This window comes from Caretta caretta, chromosome 6 (genome assembly GCF_965140235.1).
Source record: "Caretta caretta isolate rCarCar2 chromosome 6, rCarCar1.hap1, whole genome shotgun sequence".
In the NCBI taxonomy this organism is placed as follows: domain Eukaryota; kingdom Metazoa; phylum Chordata; order Testudines; family Cheloniidae; genus Caretta; species Caretta caretta.
This window is the reverse complement of record NC_134211.1, coordinates 86869419-86893860: the sequence shown is the minus strand read 5'-3', so window position 1 is coordinate 86893860 and position 24442 is coordinate 86869419. Positions and strand designations below refer to the sequence as shown.

Here is a 24442-nt window from a genome sequence, read left to right as displayed (position 1 = left end):
TATAAACCATAGGACTGTGGGTATATCAGACATAGCAGAGAGTTCAGACTCTGAAAGACTCATTATCACAACACTGATGTCTTGCTCAAACTAATTTGGATTGATCAACTGCTTTGGCTTCAGAGACTCCTTACCAAGAAGGCCTCTAGTGGTATACACTGCTGTGATGAGCAAACTGAAAAGTGAATGGAAAACAGGAAGAAAAATTACCCCAAATAAACAAAAAAGGAGGATTTACAGAAGTCAGGGGAAGTGTTAATCTGACCTCCACAAGCTAATTTACATGGCTAATACTTTATGTGCCAGTAATAACCACTCACTGATGTTGGCACTATTAGAGGAGAAATATTATTACAAGGAAGAACAAACAATGTTTCCAGTTTATTAAGTACCAACATGTTTTCTATCAATACCAGGCACAAACATATTAGTATTTCACTCCTTTATTTTCAAACACACTGGAGTCATTGCATAAAATCCGCCACCCTCTGCATTTCATATTACTACAAACTGATACAGCAAGGCAGTAGCTGATCTTGCTTCAATCTCTGTCAGTTCTTGATCTTCTTCAATAGCACAGTGTAACTACTAGTCTTTAGTGATCTTCACTAATAATATTCCTGTTCTTCATCAGCTTTATTATGTTAGAATCTGAGGGTGAAAGTAAAATTTGCTCCAATGTGTGAAGTGGATGAAACAAAAATAATGATACTATTGGAAATGTTAAGATATCAAGCATAGTGGTAATGCAAAATCTGAGCTCATGCAGTTTTCCCACCGTTAGTTACTCTCTTTTGGGTCCAGTATATTCTGGTAGACGTATACTCTGATACACTGCTGCTTTGTTGGTTAATAAAGTGTAAAGTGTATTCACCAAGTCAACTTAATGGCTACAGTTATTTTATTTTGTGAAAGGAAGGCGATTCTAACCTGTTGATAGCTGAAATCCTGCTTAGACATCAGTTTGTGGTCTGATATTACAGAGATTGATTTTTATAAATAGCATACAGAGAACACACCCATTGTGCCACATAAAGAATTTGTGAAACAATATAACTACGTCTGTGAAAGTCAAATACTGAAAAACAAAACTCTAGGTCTCCAATCTGCAAGTTAGAGCAGTTCCCAGGCAGTGGTTATTTCTTTATTTGTGTATTTATTTTATCATGCATTTTAATTTATGGAAGTCTCTTTGAAAAGGTTTGCTTCAGAAATTTGGTCAGCTAATATCTGTTCTGTGACAAATGCACCATATAAGAGTTTCTACCTGTAGTGGGGCGACTGCCCCACCCCTATGAGAGATAGGGCTAGAGTAGGCCAGAGCGGCTGCACAGAAGGGCAGACAATCAGGAAAAGGCCTACTGGGAGCCAATGAGGGCCAGTATTACAGCCAGCCAATCAGGGTTAGGCTATGCCCTATATAAAGGCTGCCCAGGAAGGGAGCAGGGAGTCTGTCCCAGACCTTCATGGGGGAAGGTCTGTCTCCTGAGCAGGAGACAGGCACCTCAGACAGAGCAGTGCTGGGCAGGCTTGGGGGAGCATAGAAGGGCTCTGGCCCAATACCTGTCAGACTGCAGGCCCTGATAGAAAGGGCCTAGAGGGTGCGAAGGGCCAGAGGGGAAGTGGCCCAGGGACAGTTAGACAAGGGGAGAGAAGGAGGGCAGGGAGGCTGCCACTAGAGGGTCCCTGTGTCGGGACCCAGAGTAGTGGGTGGGCCTGGGTCTCACCCTTTCTCCTTGTACAGCACCTGGCCGTGGAAGGGTGGCCATGACAGACTGCAACCGGCCATTGAACAGAGGGGCTAGACTCGCGGGGTTGTGGTTGGCCACTGCGGCAGGAGCGAACTGGAAAGACTGCGGTTAAACTCCCACCCCGGAAGGGGGCAAGTGTGGATTTGGGGATTACGTTTTACGTCTAACTAGAGCCACATGAAACATGGTAGTTTCAGTTTGCAGTGGTTTTCATCTCTTGAGTTTCACTATGAATTTCAGGTTCAAACTAGCCAGAAAATTCAAAGTAAGTTTAGTTTTTTTTACTTTAAATTATAAAAATTTCCCTATCACATGTTGGAAACAGAAAAGAAGGATTTCTTTTTTCTGAAGTTATTCTACTTTATCAATAGACTACACAGGCAAACTGTCTGCTTATAGCCTGATCCTGCAAAGTACTATGGGTAATACTTACTAACCCACTGTAAGCGTTACTCCAAAGAGGAAGGGTCTGTAGGATTAGGCCCCTAATATATTTTATTCATTCTATGAGGAAGAAATCTGGGCCACTGACATGAAGCTTCAGATTCTAAACGACGTTTTTGAAATTGCATGTCAGACATTGCAGTTAATTTTGACTCTCATTAGTTTAATAACAATATTTTATGTTACTTTTTTTAAAAAAAACCTTTACAAAGACTATTTTAATGAAGGGATTAAAAATACAAAAAACAAAGACAGGTAACTTGAGATGCAACTTTGGAATGTATACGGCTAGTTCAAATGTGCAAGCTTGAACTTAACAAATGTTTAAAATATTTGAGTTTTTTAAACAGTGCCAAAATAAACCACATCTTTTCTAAAGACTACATATTTAGCTAGGCACTGGCAATGCAGATCTTTCAACCATTCCAAGTATTTGTTTAAAAGCCTCACAGAACACGTGCGCTCCCTACAAAACTGGAGAATGAAATGTTTAGACCACTGAAGCCCAGCAACTGACTTACGATCAAGCTAAAACAAGACAAACACTTTGTTTCTTGGATTTGTGAATACATTTTTTATTTACCAGTGCAGTGGAAGAAAAAGGAATATTTTGCACAGACCTTATGCTAATTGGTGTAATTATAAAAGCCAGATGAACTTCACATAATGCTGCAATGCTGTCAAGTATAGTACCAGAAAAACTGCCATTCATTTGTTGCAAGAGTTTTCTCTGCCTCACAGTAAATTGTTCTATGCTGGTACGTGGGGTACAGCACCCCCAAAAAGCAGCTTTCATATGGCATTATTTTAAACAAAGAAAACAAAGGCATGTAGAAACTTACATTTAGATAGCAACTTCATTGTTGTGTGTGAACTAAAGCAATTACAATTCAAGGTCACCTAATAAGATTTTTTTATAAAACCATTTTAATGTGGAAACTAAAGTGAATGAAAATCTTATAAAATATCCTATAATTTGAAAAAAAATGGAATGTCTCTGTGACAACACATTGACATTATTAAACTATTTCAATATGATAGCTTATTTGTAAAAGCTGTCTTCAAATTCTCATACATTAATAATTAACTAATGAGTCTTCCTATCAGCTGAATATATTTAAAGAGGGTTATAACTGATTTCATCTATAGGGTTCCACTACAATACTGAGTGGGCTATGAACTTTTCAACTATCAGCAGCTTTCCTGACACCAATGTACAAAACTATGCTGTGAGATTTTGGCTGTGGGTTGAATGAAAAACAGTACTGAATAACTAAAGGGCCACAGTTCTGTTCTGTTAAAGTTGACTTGTCACAATATTGTTAATTAGTGAGGGCTTAGGGAAGGCTTACTATGAATATAATTACAGTGCTGAAAAGCATTAATAACATTCTTATCCAGAGACAACGTGACACTATTTACATATTTTATCATGGCATGCATCATGAATGGCTCCCAGTGCTGTCATTCGCTGCATGATCACGCAGAGAAATGCACAAAATCTCAGGAGGGATATGAAATGTACATATATCTCTATGCTACATCAAAGTAATGGTGACACTGCTTACACCAGTAATTACCATTGTCATAGTCTTTGCCTATGGAAGACAAGCCCTTACTCTGAACTGGTGGTAAAGGCACTATCACTACTGGGATGTAATCTGACACAGTCTCATCCTTCCCCATGAATTAGGAGTCTAATAAATAATGTCTATTTTGCGGTTATACAGTATTTTACACCTGTACAGACATTAACTAATCAATCCGCTCAACAATTCTGGGAGGAAAAGCAAAAGCAAAATACTATTATCTCCATTTTACAGATGGGGAAACTTAAGAGGGTGAAATCCTGCCCCCCATTAAAGGTAATGGCAAAACTCCCCTTGATTTTAATGGGTCCAGGAATTCACCTACACTACAGAGATTAAAGGCCTGATCCCATACCACTGAAGTCACTGGGGGGATTAACCGTTCATTTCAATGGGAGCAGGAGAATAAATCAATTTATTTCAATGGGAGTTTACCCATTGGGGGGAGGGATAGCTCAGTGGTTTGAGCATTGGCCTGCTAAACCCAGGGTTGTGAGTTCAATCCTTGAGGGGGCCATTTAGGGATTCGTGGCATAAATTGGGGGTTGGTCCTGCTTTGAGCAGGGGGTTGGACTAGATGACCTCCTGAGGTCCCTTCCAATCCTGATATTCTATGATTCTATACCTTGGCACTTTTGAAAAATCCCACTAGGTGCCTATCTGCATCTTTAGGTGCCTAAATACCTTTAAAAATCGGGCCCTAAATGACTTGCCCAAGGCCACACACCAAGCCAGTAGCAGGACAGGATTAGAACTCAAGGGGTCCTTCTCGTTTAGATGAGCCTTCACAAGCATTTTCCCAAAGACGACAAATATTTGTAGCTGACTTTTTAAAAAGTGATGGGTAATTTAACAATGAATAAAAGTCATTTGTAGTTGCACTACAAGGGTGCGAAAAATCCATGCTAAAAGGTAATCTGATCTCATGCTTCATGGTATAAGTGGTAACACAGAGTCAGGAAGGAATTTTCCCTCATATACAACATGGCACAACTATATTATGGATGGTCATCATCTTGCTCTGAAGAATCAACTATTGGCCACAACCAGAAAGAGTATATTTGACTTAATGACTACTGATCTGATCTTGTATGATCAATCCTACTTTCCTGGATAAAAAGGGAGGATGGAAGCATGATCATGTAAAGTCTGCATGTAAAGGATTAGGAGCTCTTTCATTAGGGATTCTGTTTTTCATTTGGGGGGGGGGTTATTTTTAGCAATTTTTTTTTTTTTAGTTTTATGTAGCTGTCCAAAAATCAGGGTAGATTTTTTTGTGGGCTGCCTCTTTATATACACTGCAATGAGTGATGTATATTATATATATTACTCATTACAGTAGCATACACTGTAATGATTAATCTCTTTATAATGTTCCCTAGTGAACTTTAACACAGTACTGTTTTCAAACAGCACTATGTCATAGCGCACTAGGGAACCTTTTGTGCATGCCAGCCACGTCTACATGGACCAATTAATGTGTAATACATTAGTGCGCTTTAGAAATCATATCCCACAGTCCACATTATTGCTCCATGTAGGCAAGTTCTTTGATACAAGTAACCATTTCTGCTGTTCATTGGATAAACACCAGTTTCATTTTTTGCACTAAGAGCGCTATATCAGTTAAAACTGAAAATCAGAAGCCCTACCCTTAAGAGAGAATCAAGGGGAAAATTCTAGATATACCTGAATAAATGTGAAAGTGACACCTAGGTCACTCAAGCATGGACGAAAACTTCTTCCTTCCTTGTTTGCCATTTCCCTCAAGCAGAATTGGCACAGAGGTGTCCACAGCATGTGGCATGCCACTCAGTACACCACTGGGGGTACAGTAAGGATATTAGAATAGGTTAGTAGTTGCTTCCAATCTAGTGAGAGCAGCATCCTCAAGAGAGTAATTACAGGCTCACTTTGCGCACAAGAGGAACTAGGGCCTGGTGCAACAGTCATTGGTTCCTCTAGGGTTTTACCAGTTTCCAGGTCTGGAAGCATTAAAGGGTCATCTGTGGTTTAATGACTATGGAGGTTCAGAAGCAATAATCACAGTCTGTCTTGGGGCAGAGTGGGTGGTTTGGAATCACTCATAGAGTCTCCTGGGGCATAACAAGTACTATGAACTGTAGGTAAACGTACCTTCCCCTGCAAGTGGCCTAGTTGGCATACTGAAACCAAAAGGAGCCTAGGTCTGCAGACAAAGAATGCAGAGTATTCTGCATTCTGCATGTTGCAGTGTCTGACCAGAAAGACGGACCCTGAGTCTGACTCTCCACATTAAACGGCATATTGCAGATTTCTTTCCTTCATTCTTCTATTCTCTTCTTTCATTGTATCTATAAAAACAATCACTAAAGAGAGAAGACAGCATAAACACACAAAAGCCAGACGAGGGGGGCTGAGCAGAAGGTTCAGTGCTTCCATTTCAAAGGAGGAGGCAAGAAGATTGATATAGAAGAGGTGAGGCTGTGCCTTACACAGTGGAGGTGAATGGCAGTTCCTTTGCCCCAGCAAGGTGGAGTATTAACCCCTCAGAGATTTTCTTTCACAGGAGAGGGAAGAAGAGTGACATATAACAATCAGAATAATCTTCTCTACAGCTTCAACACTAATCAATGTAACTATGTTTTTACAATTTAATGAACCTACTCTTTTAGTGAAATCTAACTGTACATACATGTATATAAGGAGCTGAAACTGATCTATAGTAGGATTCTGTGCTAGCTATAGAAATTCTTTTTAAAGCCATGTGTATACCTTCCCCATGATGCATTTACATAATTCTGATTAACAAACTACAATATGGAGGGATTATGAGTGTGCATCAGAAGGAAAACATCTCCATGATATTAATATACATAGAACATTGAATCTGAACTTCTATTATCAATTAAGAAATACATTCAACATTAAAATATTCAATTGTTTGCGGACTGATAAATAGCACAGTAGATTTACATTTTGAGACTGTGCTTTGTAGGACTGGCCCCTGAAGCAGGCCGTATGTAACAACATGACCAGACTATGCCTTTCAGCACATTGCAGTCCGACAATGTTAACTGAGAGAAGAGACTACTGTTAAAACAGCACACAAATGATTTCCACAATACTCACTGACCATACCACAATACAGCTGCTTAAAGCAAATACATGTTTGCAGAGATACAGTTTGACAAATAACACAACTCAGCAGCGAAGTGGTTAAACATTTATGATTTGATTTTATCTCAGTCTGGAATGTCATTGGAGTGTCCCACTTCTAACAACTGTTTGCTAAGTTAAGGCTTTAGTGTTTACATAGTGCTGAATGAAGCAGCCTGGTCACCAGATGTGAATACTTCCCTAGGCTGGCGCTTTCAGTCAGATCACAGTCCTAATGGTCCCTGCTCCAATCTTCTTCCTCAGGACGTCCACCAGTCTTTCCAACCTGAGATGCGGGCAATGTGGGGAAGGGAGGGAAGAAAATAAAAAGGAAGCTAACATTAGGAATGTTCTGGCTGAAAGAGACAGTGTTTGCACTGAACCAAGCTGTCCTGGTGGTGGTCATGCTAAGAAACAAAGCATTACTGTAAAAGACAGACACTAGGGCAGAATGCCGACAACGTGGGAGAAACTTTTAACCTACAGCCCAACCCAGTCACAGTCTGAGGTGTATATCAACTCATCTTCCCTCTGTGTAGGACATACTGTGTCTGAGACCCCCATGACACACTAGTTTACACAGGACTGTCTGAATAAATCTTGCTGCAGATATGCCGCGATACACAGGCAGCACATTCAATTCTTGGAGAAAAAAATCAACCCGACTCGGTGGCTGTTGCCTTCACTAAACGCAATACTAATTGTCTTGTCTTCTTTAAAAGAAAACTAGCACGTGGTACTAAAGCTATGTGTACACTACAAGCGGTACAGTGCAAGTCTGCAGCACTGCAGCTATGCTGATGTAGCACGGGTGCTTCCTTCATTGACGAAAGGTTTTTTTCTGTCACTAGTTAATCCACCTCTCCGAGAGGCAGTAGCCAGTTCGACAGAAGAATTCTTAGCTGAACCTACAGTGGGGGTTAGGTTGACCTAACTAAGGTGCTGAGGGTGCCAAATTTGTCACAGCCCTGAGCACTGTAGCTAGGTCGATCTAATTTTTAAGGATAGACCAAGCCTTAGCTCAATTGCGCAATGTGCCTTGCACATACTGTATGTTTATCTCTAAAAATCCCATGTGTGAAAATCTCTTTTCAAAATACATGATAAAAGTCGAGTTTCTGAGTTGAGAGTGTATAAGATGTTATGTCTACACGGGTTTACATGTTTTGAATTGATGATACAAACAAGAGCATACCATAATTTGGGGTCAAATCCTGCAAAATGCTCAGAGTACTCAGTTCCCATAGACTCCAATGCAGTGGGAGCGAGGGTGTTCAGTGCCTCACAAGATCAGACTCTTCCTGGCACACAGCCAAACCCAAATTCTAAATTTTTTCCAGGAGTTCACAGTGATATGCATTTTTCTTAAGCACTCCAGGGAAAGTGTATTTAGCTATTTCCTTGGTTTAATCTGTTTTTTTAAATGTAATACTCCAATGAAGGTTCTCCCACAAATAAACACAGAGCATAAAGCTGGACATTGAGGGAAAGGGAATATTTTCAGTGCCTATGCCAGTTAACAAGAGTTGTGACTTGTGAGTCCAACTAGCTGCACACAACACTGAAGGTTCACCATCTTTTCTGGTCTGAGAAAATGTTGTGTGTATATGTGTTGTATACTGCACAACACTGGAACATAAATACAATATAAAAATAATTTAACCCCCTTAAAGCTGAAAAATGCATTTGACCTAATGGATGCATTAGTGACTTAGTGCAAAAGAATTAGTTCATGCTTCTTGGATTTACTGCCACAAGTTATAACATCTGATAATCACTAATGTGTACAATTAGGTACTGAAACACTCGCATTTTCCAGTAACCTCTGAGTACCATGAAACTACACCTTTTATTGTGCTATTCAGATGGCTTAAATCCTGAAACTAGATTAGGAACTCACTACCAAAAACAATTGAGGGGAAGATTATCGACAGGCACCAGGAAATGACACATGGAAAATGCAGATGGTACTGGTTGCATTTTCCATGGTGAAGGTACTGGAGATGCAGTTTTTATGTCTGTGTAGTTTCACATTTTAAGTACTAGCATAGGTAGTATCATTACAGGTTAACTATTCCTCCTCTTCCCCTTCCCCCTGGTCTATATATCTTTGTACCTTTGTCATTTTTTCTTTTGTCTTTTATTTGCTATAATTTCCATTATTTACCATAACACATGCATCTACAGGAGTTCATCAAACTTAGAATCATAGAATCATAGAATATCAGGGTTGGAAGGGACCCCTGAAGGTCATCTAGTCCAACCCCCTGCTCGAAGCAGGACCAATTCCCAGTTAAATCATCCCAGCCAGGGCTTTGTCAAGCCTGACCTTAAAAACCTCTAAGGAAGGAGATTCTACCACCTCCCTAAGTAACGCATTCCAGTGTTTCACCACCCTCTTAGTGAAAAAGTTTTTCCTAATATCCAATCTAAACCTCCCCCACTGCAACTTTTGGGGGTGAGGATCCGGCAGGAAACAACTTACCCACCATGATCTACACAACTCTCTTAAGTCAGTTCTTATGCAGTTTACTCTAACCAGAAATACTTTTCCAGGCTGGTTAAGTGAGTGGCTTTTAGGTCGTAGAAGATCTAAGGATTTTACCTCATAGCTTTCACATGATATGCCATATTTTTCTTCCCTCTTACTTAGAAGTTCATATATTTTATCATTTCCTATTTCAGGGACAATATTAAAATAATTTGGAATACAGCTGGTTGAAAAATTTATGATGTAATGTTTTTCTGTTAGCAGATGCTGATTTGACAAAATCAAAACATTTCATGGGACTGCATCTATTTTGTTGAAATTTTTGATGGGGAATTATTGAAACATTTCATAGGGATGAAACAGTCCATTCAGACTTCATCATTTTGATAACAAATATGTTATTAATGAAATCTTTCAACTTTTATAATAGTCAAAATAATAAAATTATAAAAGTCAAAATGATAAAGTTGAAACAAAACATTTTGACCTTATTGAAATGAAATCTTTTAATTAAGTCCAAATTAAATATTTAGTTTCACAAAAAATTCCCAGATTTCTACTTTTCGTCCCAATTCAGGATGAAACACAATTTCAAAATCTTTTCCCATGGGACAGGAATTCCATTTTTCAACCACATCTAATTTGAACAATTGAAGTCAATGGAGTGATACCAATTCACATCATCTGAGGATCAGACCCACTGTATCTTATCTGTTTTCCATCTGCAGGAAATATGCCCTTTTTCATGGAATAGACATCAGTTCCCTAACCTTCACCAACCAGGAATTGCCTAATGTCTCTGCAAAAGATCTGGGAGATATCCAAGAAGAGTAGCTTTCCTTTGATGGCTTTTTCAGGTTAAGGATTAAGATGACATTTTTAATCTTCACGAATAGGGGCTGTAGGAAGGGCCAGTTCTATGGGTGGGCAAGCAGGGTGGTTGTCTTGGGTGCCAACTTCCAGGGGTACTGAAGTGCTGTGCTGGTTTTTTGCCCCACTCTAATCCTGATTGGCTGGTTGTGTTTTCTCCCACTTTCAACTGCTGTCGGGAGGCATGGTCCTAAAACATTTTCTGTCCTGGCTGGCAAAATGGCTCGGGCTGTTGCTGGCTCTAGACCTGTTCAGGCCCACAAAGCTCAGTGTTATAGCAATATGGAAAGGGAAGGATGTTATCATTCATCTCCCTTTACTTTCAGCAGCTGCTAGGACCTTTGGATTTCACAGGTATCTTATTTATTATGTTCAATAGCACCACAACAACCTTCTCAGCCACTTTAAGCACCTATGAAAATCTCTCTCATACTAGTACTTATCCCCAGGATAATACAACCCCTGCTATGGAACAAAAGGGATGAAGAAACTAATCTGACACACTGAAAGTCTGAGATTTGAGGGTTCATTATTTTTTGGAAAACAGAAACACCTGATAGCGTGATTATTTAAATCAGTGTTGTATTAAAAGCAATGCTGTGCAGCTGCACACATGGGGAAAAAACTACAATGGTTTCAGTTATTTAAGTACCTTTAAGATCATAAGATAAATATGGAATAGAGATCAATGTTTAAACTTTCTCTTGCAGGTGTGCTTAGATATGTAGCTATGATCACAATTTTGTGATCAACCAATGGCAGAGGACACCAAAGTAGACAAGTTAGTGAAGAGTTGCCCATATTTGAAAAGAAATACCAGTAGGATGAAAGTTGCTGTCTTCTGTTTAACCTTGCAACTGTCAGGCCTCATTGAAAATAATGAGGCTTAACAATCATAGCTTCTGCTCTTCTGATGAATGATGACTGCAATCATCAAAATGAGGTATCCAGCAACAAGTACAAACTATGCAGAGCCTATGTGCCTTTTATGTCAGTCCTGTATGGATTTGCATTTATTTATTATTAGAAAAAATGATTTTTAATCGTAGGAGATTAAGAAACCACATCTCTAACATGGATCTAAACAATTCTGTGAAATAAAAAATAACAGCTAATTATAAATTAAATCACAAAGAGGGTGAAATTCACCCCTGTGCAGAGAGCCAGCAAAATGCCTACTTGTACCCCTAACATACCTCTTAATCCCATAAAATAGTGCTATGGCCTAAATCAGTGGTTAACAACCCCTGGTAAAAGCCCCAGGACTCACTTTTGGGAACTATAATTCTATGTCCCTGTTGTCCATCACAGAGCCCAGTTCTGCCACCCTTACTTACAGAGTAGCACCTTTCTCTGTGAATAGTCAACTAAAGTAATGAGACTACCTGTGTAGTAAGGTATTACCCAGAGTGAGTAAAGGTGACAAAATTGGGCCCTGAATGATCAGCCTCTTTGTTAGCTCAGATGAGCTGCTGCATATTTCCTATCTCCCTTTCAAGGTTGTGCCGTCTAATCCACGGTGGAGCTTGTTGCTCCAAATGCCATTCTTATGGCAGAGATAGTAGCCTAAATTCCTTTGTGCATGCATAGCTGAATGGGAGGTGTAGGAAACTAGTGGGTACACCAGATCTCTTAATTTTGGTAAATTTTCATAAAAAGGATGGAAGCCAATAACCTATAGGAAGTAATATTAAGAACATAAGAAAGACCATTGGTATGACCCAGTAAGGCCAATCTAGCCCAGTATCCTGTGGTCTAACAGTGGCCATTGCCAGATGCTTCATGAATGAACAAAACAGGGCAATTTATTGAGGGATCCATCCCCTGACATCTAGTCCCAGCTTCTGGCAGTCAGAAATTTAGGGACATCCAGAGCATGGGGTTGTGTCCTTGACCATCTTGGCTAACAGCCATTGATGTACCAATCCTCCCTGAACTTACTTAATTCTTTTTTGAACCCAGTTATAGTTTTGGCTTTCACAACATCCCCTGGCAATGAGCTTCAAAGGTGACTGTGTGTTGTGTGAAGAAGTTCTTCCTTATGTTTGTTTTAAATCTGCTGCCTATTAATTTCATTGGGTGACCCCTGGTTCTTGTGTTATGTGAAGGGGTAAATAACACTTCCTTATTCACTTTCTCCACAACATTCATTATATACCTCTATACTATCCCCGCCCTAGTCACCTCTTTTCTAAGATGAACAGTCCCAGTCTTTTTGCTCTCTTCTCATACGGAAGCTTTTCCATATCCCTAATCATTTTTGTTGTCCATCTCTGTACTTTTTCCAATTTAATATATATTTTTTGAGAACTGCATGCAGCATTCAAAGTGTGGGCATACCATGGATTTACATAGTGACACTCGATATTTTCTGTCTTATTATCTATCCTTTTCCTAATGGTTCCTAACAGTGATAGCTTTTTTGACCGCCACTACACATTGAGCCGATGTTTTCAGACAACTATCCATGATGACTCCCAGATCTCTTTCTTGACTGGTAATAGATAATTTAGACCCCATTATTTTGTACATATTAGGGCTGTCAATTAATTGCAGTTAATTCACGCGATTAACTAAAAAAGAGTAATCGTGATTTAAAAAATTAATCACGACTAATCGCACTGTTAAACAATAAAATAACAGTTGAAATGTATTAAATATTTTTGGATGTTTTTCTACATTTTCAAATATATTGATTTCTATTAAAACACAGAATACAAAGTGTACAGTGCTCACTTTATATTATTATTTTTATTACAAATATTTGCACTGTAAAAAGATAAAAGAAATAGTACTTTTCAATTCACCTCATACAAGTACTGTAGTGCAATCTCTTTATCATGAAAGTGCAACTTACAAATGTAGTTTTTTTTACATAACTGCTCTCAAAAACAAAACAATGTAAAATTTTAGCGCCTACAAGTCCACTCAGTCCTATTTCTTGTTCAGCCAATTGCTAAGACAAAGAAGTTTGTTTACATTTACAGGAGATGCTGCTGCCTGCTTCTTATTTACAATGTCACCTGAAAGTGAGAACATGTGTTCCCATGGCACTTTTGTAGCTGGTGTTGCAAGGTATTTATGTGACAGATATGCTAAATATTCGTATGCCCCTTCATGCTTCGGCCACCATTCGAGAGGATATGCTTCCATGCTGATGATGCTTGTTAAAAAATAATGCATTAATTAAATTTGTGACTGAACTCCCTGGGGGAGAATTGTATGTCTTTGGCTCTGTTTTACCTGCATTCTACCATATATTTCATGTTATAGCCATCTCGGATGGTGACCCAGCACATTTGTTTTAAGAACGCTTTCACAGCAGATTTGACAAAACACAAAGAAGGTACGAATGTGAGATTTCTAAAGATAGCTACAGCTCTCAACCCAAGGTTTAAGAATCTGAAGTGCCTTCCAAAATCTGAGAGGGACGAGGTGCGGAACATGCTGTCAGAAGTTTTAAAAGAGCAACACTCAGATACAGAAACCACAGAACCTGAACCACCAAAAAAGAAAATCAACCTTCTGCTGGTGGCATCTGACTCAGATGATGAAAATGAACATGTGTTGGTCTGCTCTGCTTTGGCTCATTATTGAGCAGAACCCATCATCAGCATGGCCACATGTCCTATGGAATGGTGGTTGAAGATGAAGGGACATATGAATCTTTAGCGCATCTGGCACGTAAATATCTTGCGACGCCTGCTACAACAGTGCCATGCAAACGCCTGTTCTCACTTTCGGGTGACATTGTAAACAAGAAGCAGGCAGCATTATCTCCTGCAAATTGTAACCAAGTTTGTTTGTCTGAGCGATTGGATGAAGTAGGACTGAGTAGACTTGTAGGCTCTAAAGTTTTACATTGTTTTCTTTTTCAATGCAGTTATTTTTTATAAATTATTCTACATTTGTAAGTTCAATTTTCACGATAAAGAGATTGCACGACTGTACTTGTATGAGGTGAATTGAAAAATACTCTCTTTTGTTTTTTACAGTGCAAGTATTTGTAATAAAAATAAATATAAAGTGAGCACTGTACACTTTGTATTCTGTGTTGTAACTGAAATCAATATATTTGAAAGTGTAGACAACATCCAAAAATATTTAAATAAATGGTATTCCATTATTGTTTAACAACGCAATTAATCACGATTATTTTTTTAATCGCTTGACAGCCCTAATACATATGTATTCATTTTTATTCATCTTGTATATTTGTGTTGATATATTTTAGTTAAGTTGCAAACACATTTATTACATTTGTCTATGATCTTGCAAAACAGGATGAATTAATCTTTTCACTGCTGTGAGTCTTATACTGTGAAGAAATACTTTGCGGAGGAGGTACTCTTCTGAGGATAACTAAGATGCATAAGACAACGCTTATCCCAAAGTATAAGCATGGATAATGACCCAATTTGCTTCACCTCTTGAAGCTACCCGAAGAATATCCTCAGGAAGAACGAGGGAGTACTTGTGGCACCTTAGAGACTAACAAATTTATTTGGGCATAAGCTTTCAGAGATTTTTCTGACCTTTTAGTGAAGATTGAACATGCATGACTGACTGGTGGAAAAAAATCAACTCTAGTGACCAAGGTCCAGACGTTCAAAGATATTTAGGGCCCTGAAGATAACAGGCTCATAGTGGAGTTCTCAAAAGTGCCTAATCTTGTTAGGCACCTAACTCACATTGTTTTCAATAGGACAGGTACCTAACCTGCTTAGGTATTTTTAGAAATTCCACAGGGCACCTATCTGCCTTGTTGGATGCCTAAATGCCTTTGAAAATCTAGCTCTAAGAGATTAATTCACCTTACAAATATCACTTTACTGGTGTGCAACTTCTTTTTGCTATATTGTATCTATGTATTCAAAGACCCATGTTAAAAGGGAAAAAAAACACTAGGCCAAATTATGTCCTCATATGGATATGATTGCTCTGCCTTTAGTCATATTGAGCTGCACATTCCAAGGGCAATAAATTCCATGCTTAAAGGATGGATAAAATTTGCCATATTTGAGGAGCATAAAAAGGAGTGAGAAATATTCTTTATCTTTATCTTATTTCTATAGTGCCTATCTAAGTGCTTCTGCTAATAACCTTGCACAAGAAGAAAAGTCCTATAGTTTAAAGGCAAAGACATCTGCAAAGCTGGTACATGAGTATTTCTTACTTTAGCAATAGACGTATTGCCTTTAAGACTCTTGAGTGGTGCTAGACTAATGGTGCTCTTTTTTATATGGAGTTAATTCTAGGCCAAAAGCAAGGAAATCTGTGGCTGAGTGTAGCAGCAAACAGCTTTACTAGTGGGGTCTGCTACTGTGATGTTATCAGGTGGAATAAATTCTTCATGAAATGTTCATAATCTTTGAGAAGAAGGTCCCATCTACAGAAGCAGACTGCCTAAGCAGTCAGGTATTTCTTTTCCAAGACATAGTCTGCTTGCTTGCTTATGCAGTTACTTTAGGTTTGTGCTCTCCTGTCCCTTATGCATGCTGTTCTGATTTGAATACTGGATGTGGTTAGACAGTTCTAAGTGCTTGACTGCTTTGATTTTTAGTAGATTTATGGATTTCCCTTCCTTGGTGTTTCCCTTTGGGTTGCCATACATTGGAGGTGGGCTCCAGATTTCCAGAGTCTGATGTCTACTCTGATTTTGAATAATTCTGAATTATCTGGAAGTTTCCTTATTAAAATATATTTAAAAATTCTTGATGACAGAACTTTTAATATTAGCTATAGGGCTCTCTATTCACTGTTCTTTCAGTTCACCCCTCTACTATGGGTGTGTGTGTGTGTGTGTGCAATTTTTGCACCACTGCCCCCCCCCCCCCACAGGAGACCAGATGAAGGAATACAGCTTTAAACTGGGGTTTGAGTTTACTCTAAGATCTACTGATGAAGGCTAAGAGATGTGCTGAAACAGCGCATTCCCCCACCTGTGCCCCTTCTCTGGCCTGAGCTGCCCATTTTATGGTGGACAGTAGCATTTAGCCACAAAGCTTGAGTAAGGGCTTGTGTAGATCTGCACTGCTCCAAGGGGATCACTGGGAAGATTACAGCTCAGGTCTACCTAAAATATACCTCTACTAGAGAATAGCATTCTTCAATTAGCCTTATGTCCTAATCTGCAACGCAATACATAGACTAGGACAAAACAATAGCTTCTAGCTGCAGATGGATGATAAAAGCGATAAAAACAAAACCCTTGTGGATTTTGAAATACTATATAAAGGCCTATAAACCTATACTCTAACCTTTGGTTATCTGTCCAACAGATTAGATTAGGCTCAGGCCATGAAGATGGCCTTACTTGGGTGCTTGCTGGCTTCTTGTGGAATGTATTTTGCTGACATTAAGGCCTCTCCCAAACCCAACAGTTCTGACACATTCCATGATGAGTAAGAGGCAGTAGACAGAAAGAGCGGGAGATGTCTGTGTTTAACAGACCAAGTGCAGATCTGCTACAATCCTGTAATAGATTATTTATCGGATAACACCTTGATATGGTTTAGAGGCACAATGCTGATTTCCTCATACTTCTTCACTCCTTCAGCATCTTCTCTACCAGAAAGAATAATTTTGTACTGGATTAAACTTAGAGGTAAATACAGCCAGTTGGGCTCCTTTCAAAATAAACCTGGTTTACATGGGCCTTGGCTAAAATATTAAATATTGTTCTGTGGCCCACAATAGTTAATCTCGCCAAATAGTTTCCCCTATACCTTCTGTCTCAAAGATTATGAACCTGACATCAGCATTGCCACATACCTTCTACCATCACTTACATCAAGGAAAAGTGAGTGTAAAACACTACCATTCTGTTTTGATAGTGTTTTACTCCTAATGGAGAATTAGGCCCCGTGTATGTATTTGGGACTTAAGTCATTCTTGCTAAGGGTACAGCTCTTCCCCTATTTTAGAATGCTTATTAAGAGCATTTATTGATTGCCCACAAGACATTATCTTATTACAAATAAGACAAACCCCCCTGAAATCACTAATTTACCACCTCAACTGGGTTTCAGTACAACCAGCTCTTTGGAGCAAGGACTGTCTTTGTTTGCTGTACTGTACCATTCTGCGCAAGTTGTTGACCCTAAACAAATAATAATAATTAGAATAGATGATAGATTCATATATTTAAAGGCCAGAAGAGACCATTAGATCCTCCTGGCCAGAGAATTTCATCGAGTTATCCCTTTGTGGAGCCCAATAACTTGTACGGTAGCTTCAGTAGTGACCTTCTGATCCCACATGTGTATTAGAAACCATTTTCTAAATTCTTTCTTTATGTGTGACTTATTTTATGCTGGTTTCTCCATGACAGTTTGTCACTGACAATTATTGCTTCAGGTAATTTTTTTCCATAGTTTGTTCTCTTTCTTGTAGAGTTCATCTAAAAAATCCTGGCATCAGAACATGTGTCTTGGAATGACCACATTTTCACAGCTTTTTTGCTTACATTAACTGGGGGGTTTATTTAATTTACATACCAAATATTTACTGGAACAATTCTCTCTGTCATATGCATAAGAAAAACTAGCAGTTTTGCTTTTCAGGTCAGATAGCTTTACCATAGAAAGCCTTTGTGCCAAAGTATTTATTGGTTTGAAGGGAGGAGAAATCACTACTTCCCATCAACCACAGAAGAATACTAGTCTTTCATTTTGGTAGTGCTGTTTGATGTTATTAAAAAGTCATGAACTCCTGAAAGACTCAGTCTCTCTCCTAACAGCTCCCCACCCTTCTCTCAAGAGCATTCTCTCCAGAGAAAAGCTGCATGTGTATATAGCTGTGATATTCATGTGCAGCCCGGAGTTTAAGGGCAGATTCTCAGCTGGCATAATCAGCATATTGATTCCAACAGAACTATGACGATTTACATCAGCTGAGGAGTTATTTCAATAATACTTCTGATAGGGTCACTTATTTTCTGCAGTGTCCTGTTATATACAATCCATTTAGCAAGACAACCAACATTCTTCTTAAGAGTTGTATTTACTGCTGCTAAAGCAGGCCAGCTGACAAGTGTCATCAGATACCCACACAGACAAAAGGCAAGTTACTGGCAAGATGGAAGAATGATGTGGGATAGCAGTAGCTCTGTGGGATCGTTCAAATCTAAGCTAGGACTGAGGTGGTTGCAAGGTCCCAGATGAGGTTTTTTTTGTTTGCATGGCTGTTTTAAAGAACTATTCTTTAGATCCTGTAGTATTAGGTTACAGAATAGATAGTACATATCTGCAATGGAGCCAAAGGTAAGCCCTTGCTTAGCCTGCTGGGCAATGCCAAAAATCCATTTCTCTCTCTCTTTTTAACATCAAAACTGACTAACACAGCCTGCTGTGCCTATTGTCACCATGCAGAGTATTTCTAAACTCTAGGTTAGAGTATGTGGTCATGGAACAATCATGGAACAGTATGTGGATGTTTTTCTTTCCATAAGAGATGAGGTTTGTGATCACAGAGATTGAGACTGATAGTGAGAAAGCTTGCCTGCTAACCAATAAACTGAACCAGTACAAAGCTGAGAAAGCTAATAAAGCCATACACATTTTTGTAAAGTAATAAAATCAAGACTATGGGGTTCTCATTTTCGTTTTTAAACCACTGAAAAAGAATAAGATGATCAAGGCACAAGAGCAGGGTTTGACATTTTCTTTGTTCCTAAGTCCGGTAGTTGCTATATTCAGTCTTGGATCAGTGCCTGCTAGACTGAGGGACAGTGACAGATTTTAATGGCCCATGGTCTCCCAAACACCAGGGTTGGAAAAGAATGTGAGTACAATCATAGCGAGCTGGGAATTCTCCCTTTCAATGCAGGGCTAGCTCCAGGGCTTCTTATGTGGAATAGGCAAACGTCCTGCAGTGACCCACACTAGCAGATACTGAAAGTTTTGTTGCTCCATGCAATTATTCTGTATGGGACAGCAATCCCTGTTCCAAAACACCGGTCCCTCCAGGGATGCATGTTAGTCCCCCACTAGTCGTGGGAGGAGCTTCTAATAATAAAATGCACTATTACTAAGGCTCAGTCTTTGGCATAGTTATTTTTATAAAAGTCACGGACAGGTCACAGGCAATAAACAAAAAGAAAAGGAGGACTTGTGGCACCTTAGAGACTAACCAATTTATTTGAGCATGAGCTTTCGTGAGCTACAGCTGAAGTGAGCTCACAGATGAAGTGAGCTGTAGCTCACGAAAGCTCATGCTCAAATAAATTGGTTAGTCTCTAAGGTGCCACAAGTACTCCTTTTCTTTTTGCGAATACAGACTAACACGGCTGTTCCTCTGAAACCAGGCAATAAACAAAAATTCATGGAAGCCGTGACCCGTCTGTGACTTTTGCTGCTGTGGCTCCAAGGTTTACCCCGCCACTGTGGTAGCTGGGAACTGTGGGGATCCCCCTTCGCCTGAGGCAGCTGGAAGCCCTCTGCCCACGGCACCTGGGAGCTGCAGGGTGGTCATATTTCCCAAATAAAAAACAGGACACCCCCCAGCTGCTCGCCCAAGGTGCTCCCTCCCCCTCCCCCCACAAGAGGCTGTCGCCTGTCACTGGAACCATGAGGAGGGGCCCCCTCAGGAGTCTGTCACCTGTCGCTGGAACCTTGCAGGGTGCCCCTGTTGCTGCCTGTCGCTGGAACCCTGCCAGGGTATCAGCTCCAGAGTCTTCCATGAACTCCGTGGTATCAGCTCCGTGACTTCCATGAACTCTGTGATGGAAACGTAGCCTTAACTATTACCACTACTTAGCACTTAGAGTTCATTTTACCATAAAACTTAAAGTACTTTACAAAGGCGAGTGAGTAACATTAGCTCTGTTTCTCAGATGGGAGAAAGTTTGGGCAGAGAAGTTAAGAGATTTGCTCAAGCTCACACAATAAACCAGTAAGGCCCCAATCCTGCAAACATTTAATGCATGTGTTTAACTTTATTCAGAAGTAGTCTTATTGAGCAGGATTGCTCATGTGTGCAAAGTTGAGCACATGCATAAGTGTTTTCAGGATCAGGACTGAAGAGAGCGCTGGGAATAGACCCTGTCTCTCCTGGCTCCCAGTCCCATGGCCTATCTATTGGACCAAGTTCGTACTTGGGGATCTAGAATGCTTCCAGGTTTTGAGAACTCTCTTAATGATATGTGTCAGAAGGTATGTGCTGCAGGAATTGGAATTAATACAATAATATCTTCTGTTGGAGATTTTGGCCTTCTTTAGAAATACTCAAAAATGACCTCAAAAACTGATTAACTGACAACTGTAAAAACTTTTTTAAGCATAAAAATCTGTTTTAGAGTATTTTCTGTTAGTTACACAGTAAGCCAAATGGTGTATTTTTAAAAGTCTCTAGGGAAGCTGTGATTATCTTTATATGTTAATGCCATCATTCTAATGCCTCTCGGCGTGCTTCAGACAAGTCCTCCTTGTAAGACCAGATCTGACCTTCTTGTCTGTCTATTCCAGGTCAGCTCCACCTCTCTTATGTGTGCCCTAGTCAAGACTTGTTTATAATGAGGTTTGCAAAATTGCAAACACTGTTACACTGCCCAGGTTTCTGTTTCTCAAACGCATCCCACCAAGCCGTAGTTTTGGGCGGTACCTGCTTAAAACACTAAACACCCTCTTGACACTGTAAACAACGAAGACAAGATTGTGTTCTTTCTTGATTCTGTGCATATTTTGCAAACACTGATGCAGACTCCGTGGGCTCTAGATAGCTCTTATTTTTCTTCTATCTCCTTGTAGGTAGCCGTACCACTATGACTGAGAGCAATGTGGAGTCTGTGGAGCAAACTCTCCCCTTCCCCCCACCCCAAACCACCATCAATTCCCCTTCAATATACTTTTAGAAAAACCCTTTTTTATATAGGCGTGATGTGTTTTAGTTGATTTTCCCTCCTGGCATAACTGAGGTGATATTGCTCAAGCTGAAATGGAAGAGATGGTGCCATAGAAAGATCAAATGACAATGGGAAAGGGTTTGAAGGCACAGGAAAGTAGTTAGTTAAGCTCTCACTTGTGATATCTCCCTCAGGACAGGCGACAGACGAGTAGCCCAAACTGCCCAACCTTCTGGCAGAATCCAATGGCACACACCGAGCAATACACCTTGCCCATAGACCTTTCAGTACCTCTCGTTTTGGAGGTACTGACAGTTGGTCAAATCCTGCAAACCATTTCTTGAAAAAACAACCGCAGATTATTTATTACTAGTCTCTCAATAATGTAAGGAAAATGCTGTGGATGAACCATTTCTCTACCTACAATATCTATTTCTTGTAATATTTTAAAATATTTGGACGGGCATTATTAATGGAGAATTAATGGCAATTGGGGCCCCATTGTGCTGGGTGCTGTGCAAACACAGACAAGAATGCGGAGGTGATCACTTGCACGCAATAGAAAAAAGATTGCAAAAGCATTGTTTGAGGATTAACATTACTCAGCAAAATGTGCCATCTGCACATGCATGGAGCTCTCCTCAAATTATGCTGTAGACATGCTGCCTCTCCACAGGAGTTCCTCATTTAAAATATTAGAACCTGCTCAAAGTCTTATGGGAAAAGCTGGCTGTTAGTTTAGTCACTTAATATTGGGTTAGAAATATGAAAAACTACTTTTTCTTCATAGAATTCGGTAGGTTCCATTTTCACAAAGCACTTACAGCCCTGCTTAACTTTAAGCAAGTGAGTAGTCCCATTGATTTCAAGTCTGTTTAAAGTTAAGCATGGGCTGAAGTGCTTTGCTGGATTGGGACAATAGTTATTTCCATTGGCTTTGTAAAAAACAAGAGTGACTAGCCCTTCAGTAAAACCTTAGAAGTAATTCATAAGCCTCAAAAAGTCTGAATTTTTCCTGAGTTTTTGCAAACACAGATTTATCTGGCTACAACATTCAATCTTTTGCATATTTTCAGAAACAATTTCAATATTATTAAAAAATACCCTTATTTTTATTCCAACAGCCAACTCACTATTAAATTACTTTTTTACCTTAGATAAATGGCTCTGGCAAGACAATTAAATATCATTTAGTAACAGCAATATAAATGCCATGGGTATATTTTATTTGGATAGAAATGATAAAAGCTAATGATTATTTACTGAGAGACTTACTTTTTCACCTAGGAAAAAAAGCAAGTTCCACAAAAATGTTTTCTTACTTGTCTTCAAGGGGTATTTAGTGTGTTGTCAAAAAGGTAATTTAGTAGTTTGTCATAGAACAGTTGACTATATGCTTTAAAATGCTATGTAAATATGCTTCTTGGTACTGGACAAAGTGTACAACTCCAAGATCTAATTTGTTTGTGTTATTGGTCTTACTAAATATTAGTCTTTGCTAGTCTGGTTTACACCATTTATCTTGACTATGCCAACATTCTGATTTTGTTCTGAAGTATTCCACAACAAGCTGATGTTATACAATACTAGCCTTAGAGCTAGCTTTTCCAGTTTACTGAGTATACTTAGTATATTTTGTTACTGATAAATCAATAGAACAATGTTGTAATGTACAAACTTCCATCTCTGTGAAGCAGCTATAAGCAAACTGTAAATGAACACACGGGTCAAAAAATGGGATACTGTGATTATGTTGACTCTGAAAACATTTGATTTTCATACATTTTACTGTTTAGGTAAAATAAGTTGTAGCACTGCCTGCATTTTCTTGAACATTAAAGTGATAAATATTCAAATGATAATAAATATATGGGTTTAGATCCTAGTTATTCATGTTTAAAAACAATTATTGTGAGGATTGGTGTTGCAGGCCATATTTTATAGTAGACAAGTAAATTAAATCATATGTACAAGTAAGTAGATAAATACCTGACTTAGGCTATGTCTATATTTAAAATTGTACAGCTGTAGCGGTCAGTGTGGTAGACACTTACTACAGTGATGGGAGGGGCTCACCCATCACTGTGGGTAATCTACCACCCCTAGAGGTAGTAGCTAGATCAACGGAACAATTCTTTCATTGACCTAGCAATGTCTACACTGGGGTTAGGTTGGCTTAATTACATCTCTTAGGGGTGTGGATTTTCACACCCCCAAGACATGTAGCTATGACACATGTAACTTTTCAATGTACACCAACCCTTACATTCTGAGCTTGATTTTGCATCCCATATGCACCCGAAATTCCATGAAGGCTATGTAAGTTTGGGCTGTGCAAATAGCCTCTCTGTAAATATCTTGAGGACAGAGTCTCTTGACTTCATTCTTATGTAGATCACTGAACATAATGTTGTCATTCAACACAAGCCATCAGATGCCAGAAATCTCACTTCAACCCATGGTATCGGGGATCTCAAGAGAAAGATATCCCAGAATGACAGGTCACTCTGTGACACCCCAGAGACTAGGCTTGCAATGAGACTTTTGGTATTTAATTTCAAAGACAGATGTATTATGGGATATCCTCAAAGAAGCAGGAAGTGTCAGGAGGGATTCAGAGGTGGGAAACAGATTAGATCAAATTTATTTCTCTGCTGAAAGGTCTCCACAATCTGGCTAGTAGATGGCAGAGGAGGCATTCAGCACATGCATCAGTTTTCATTTTACCTTAGTTCATTTTTAAATATTTTGAATTGATTTGTTGACTTAGATTCATCATATCAAGGTGATGTAGCAGACTCTACCTAGTTAATTTTAATCAGTATGTATCAAATTGTATTAACATTGAAGATAGGCCAGGGCTGAGACATACTACTTCCTGAACAGCAACACAGACAGTCTGCCATCAGAAGTACTGCTTTATTCTTGGAACACTAAGGCATTATTCCTGGAACACTCAGACATTTCAGGTGTTGGGGAAAGATCCTGAATTGTGTCTTTTACATCAGCTGTAGAATCCACATCAGTGAATTCCTCTGTATATGTATGTTTCAGAGTCCACAGGTACCTTTGTCAAGGTTCCTCCCCCACTCTGAACTCTAGGGTACAGATGTGGGGACCTGCATGAAAAACCTCCTAAGCTTATCTTTACCAGCTTAGGTCAAAACTTCCCCAAGGTACAAAATATTCCACCCGTTGTCCTTGGACTGGCCGCTACCACCACCAAACTAATACTGGTTACTGGGGAAGAGCTGTTTGGACGCGTCCTTCCCCCCAAAATACTTCCCAAAACCTTGCACCCCACTTCCTGGACAAG

General features: G+C 39.4%; 1 protein-coding gene across 1 annotated transcript in view; it reads right to left on the bottom strand.

Moving 5' to 3' along the window:
* Positions 1-2741: 2741 nt before the first annotated feature.
* MIPOL1 (mirror-image polydactyly 1) overlaps positions 2742-24442 on the bottom strand; it is a 294447-nt gene continuing 272746 nt past the window's right edge. Inside the window, exon 14 of the mRNA XM_048855134.2 lies at positions 2742-7208. Within this exon, the coding sequence (XP_048711091.1) occupies positions 7142-7208 (67 nt within the window). The 3' untranslated portion in view covers positions 2742-7141. The remainder of the gene's footprint in view (positions 7209-24442) is intronic.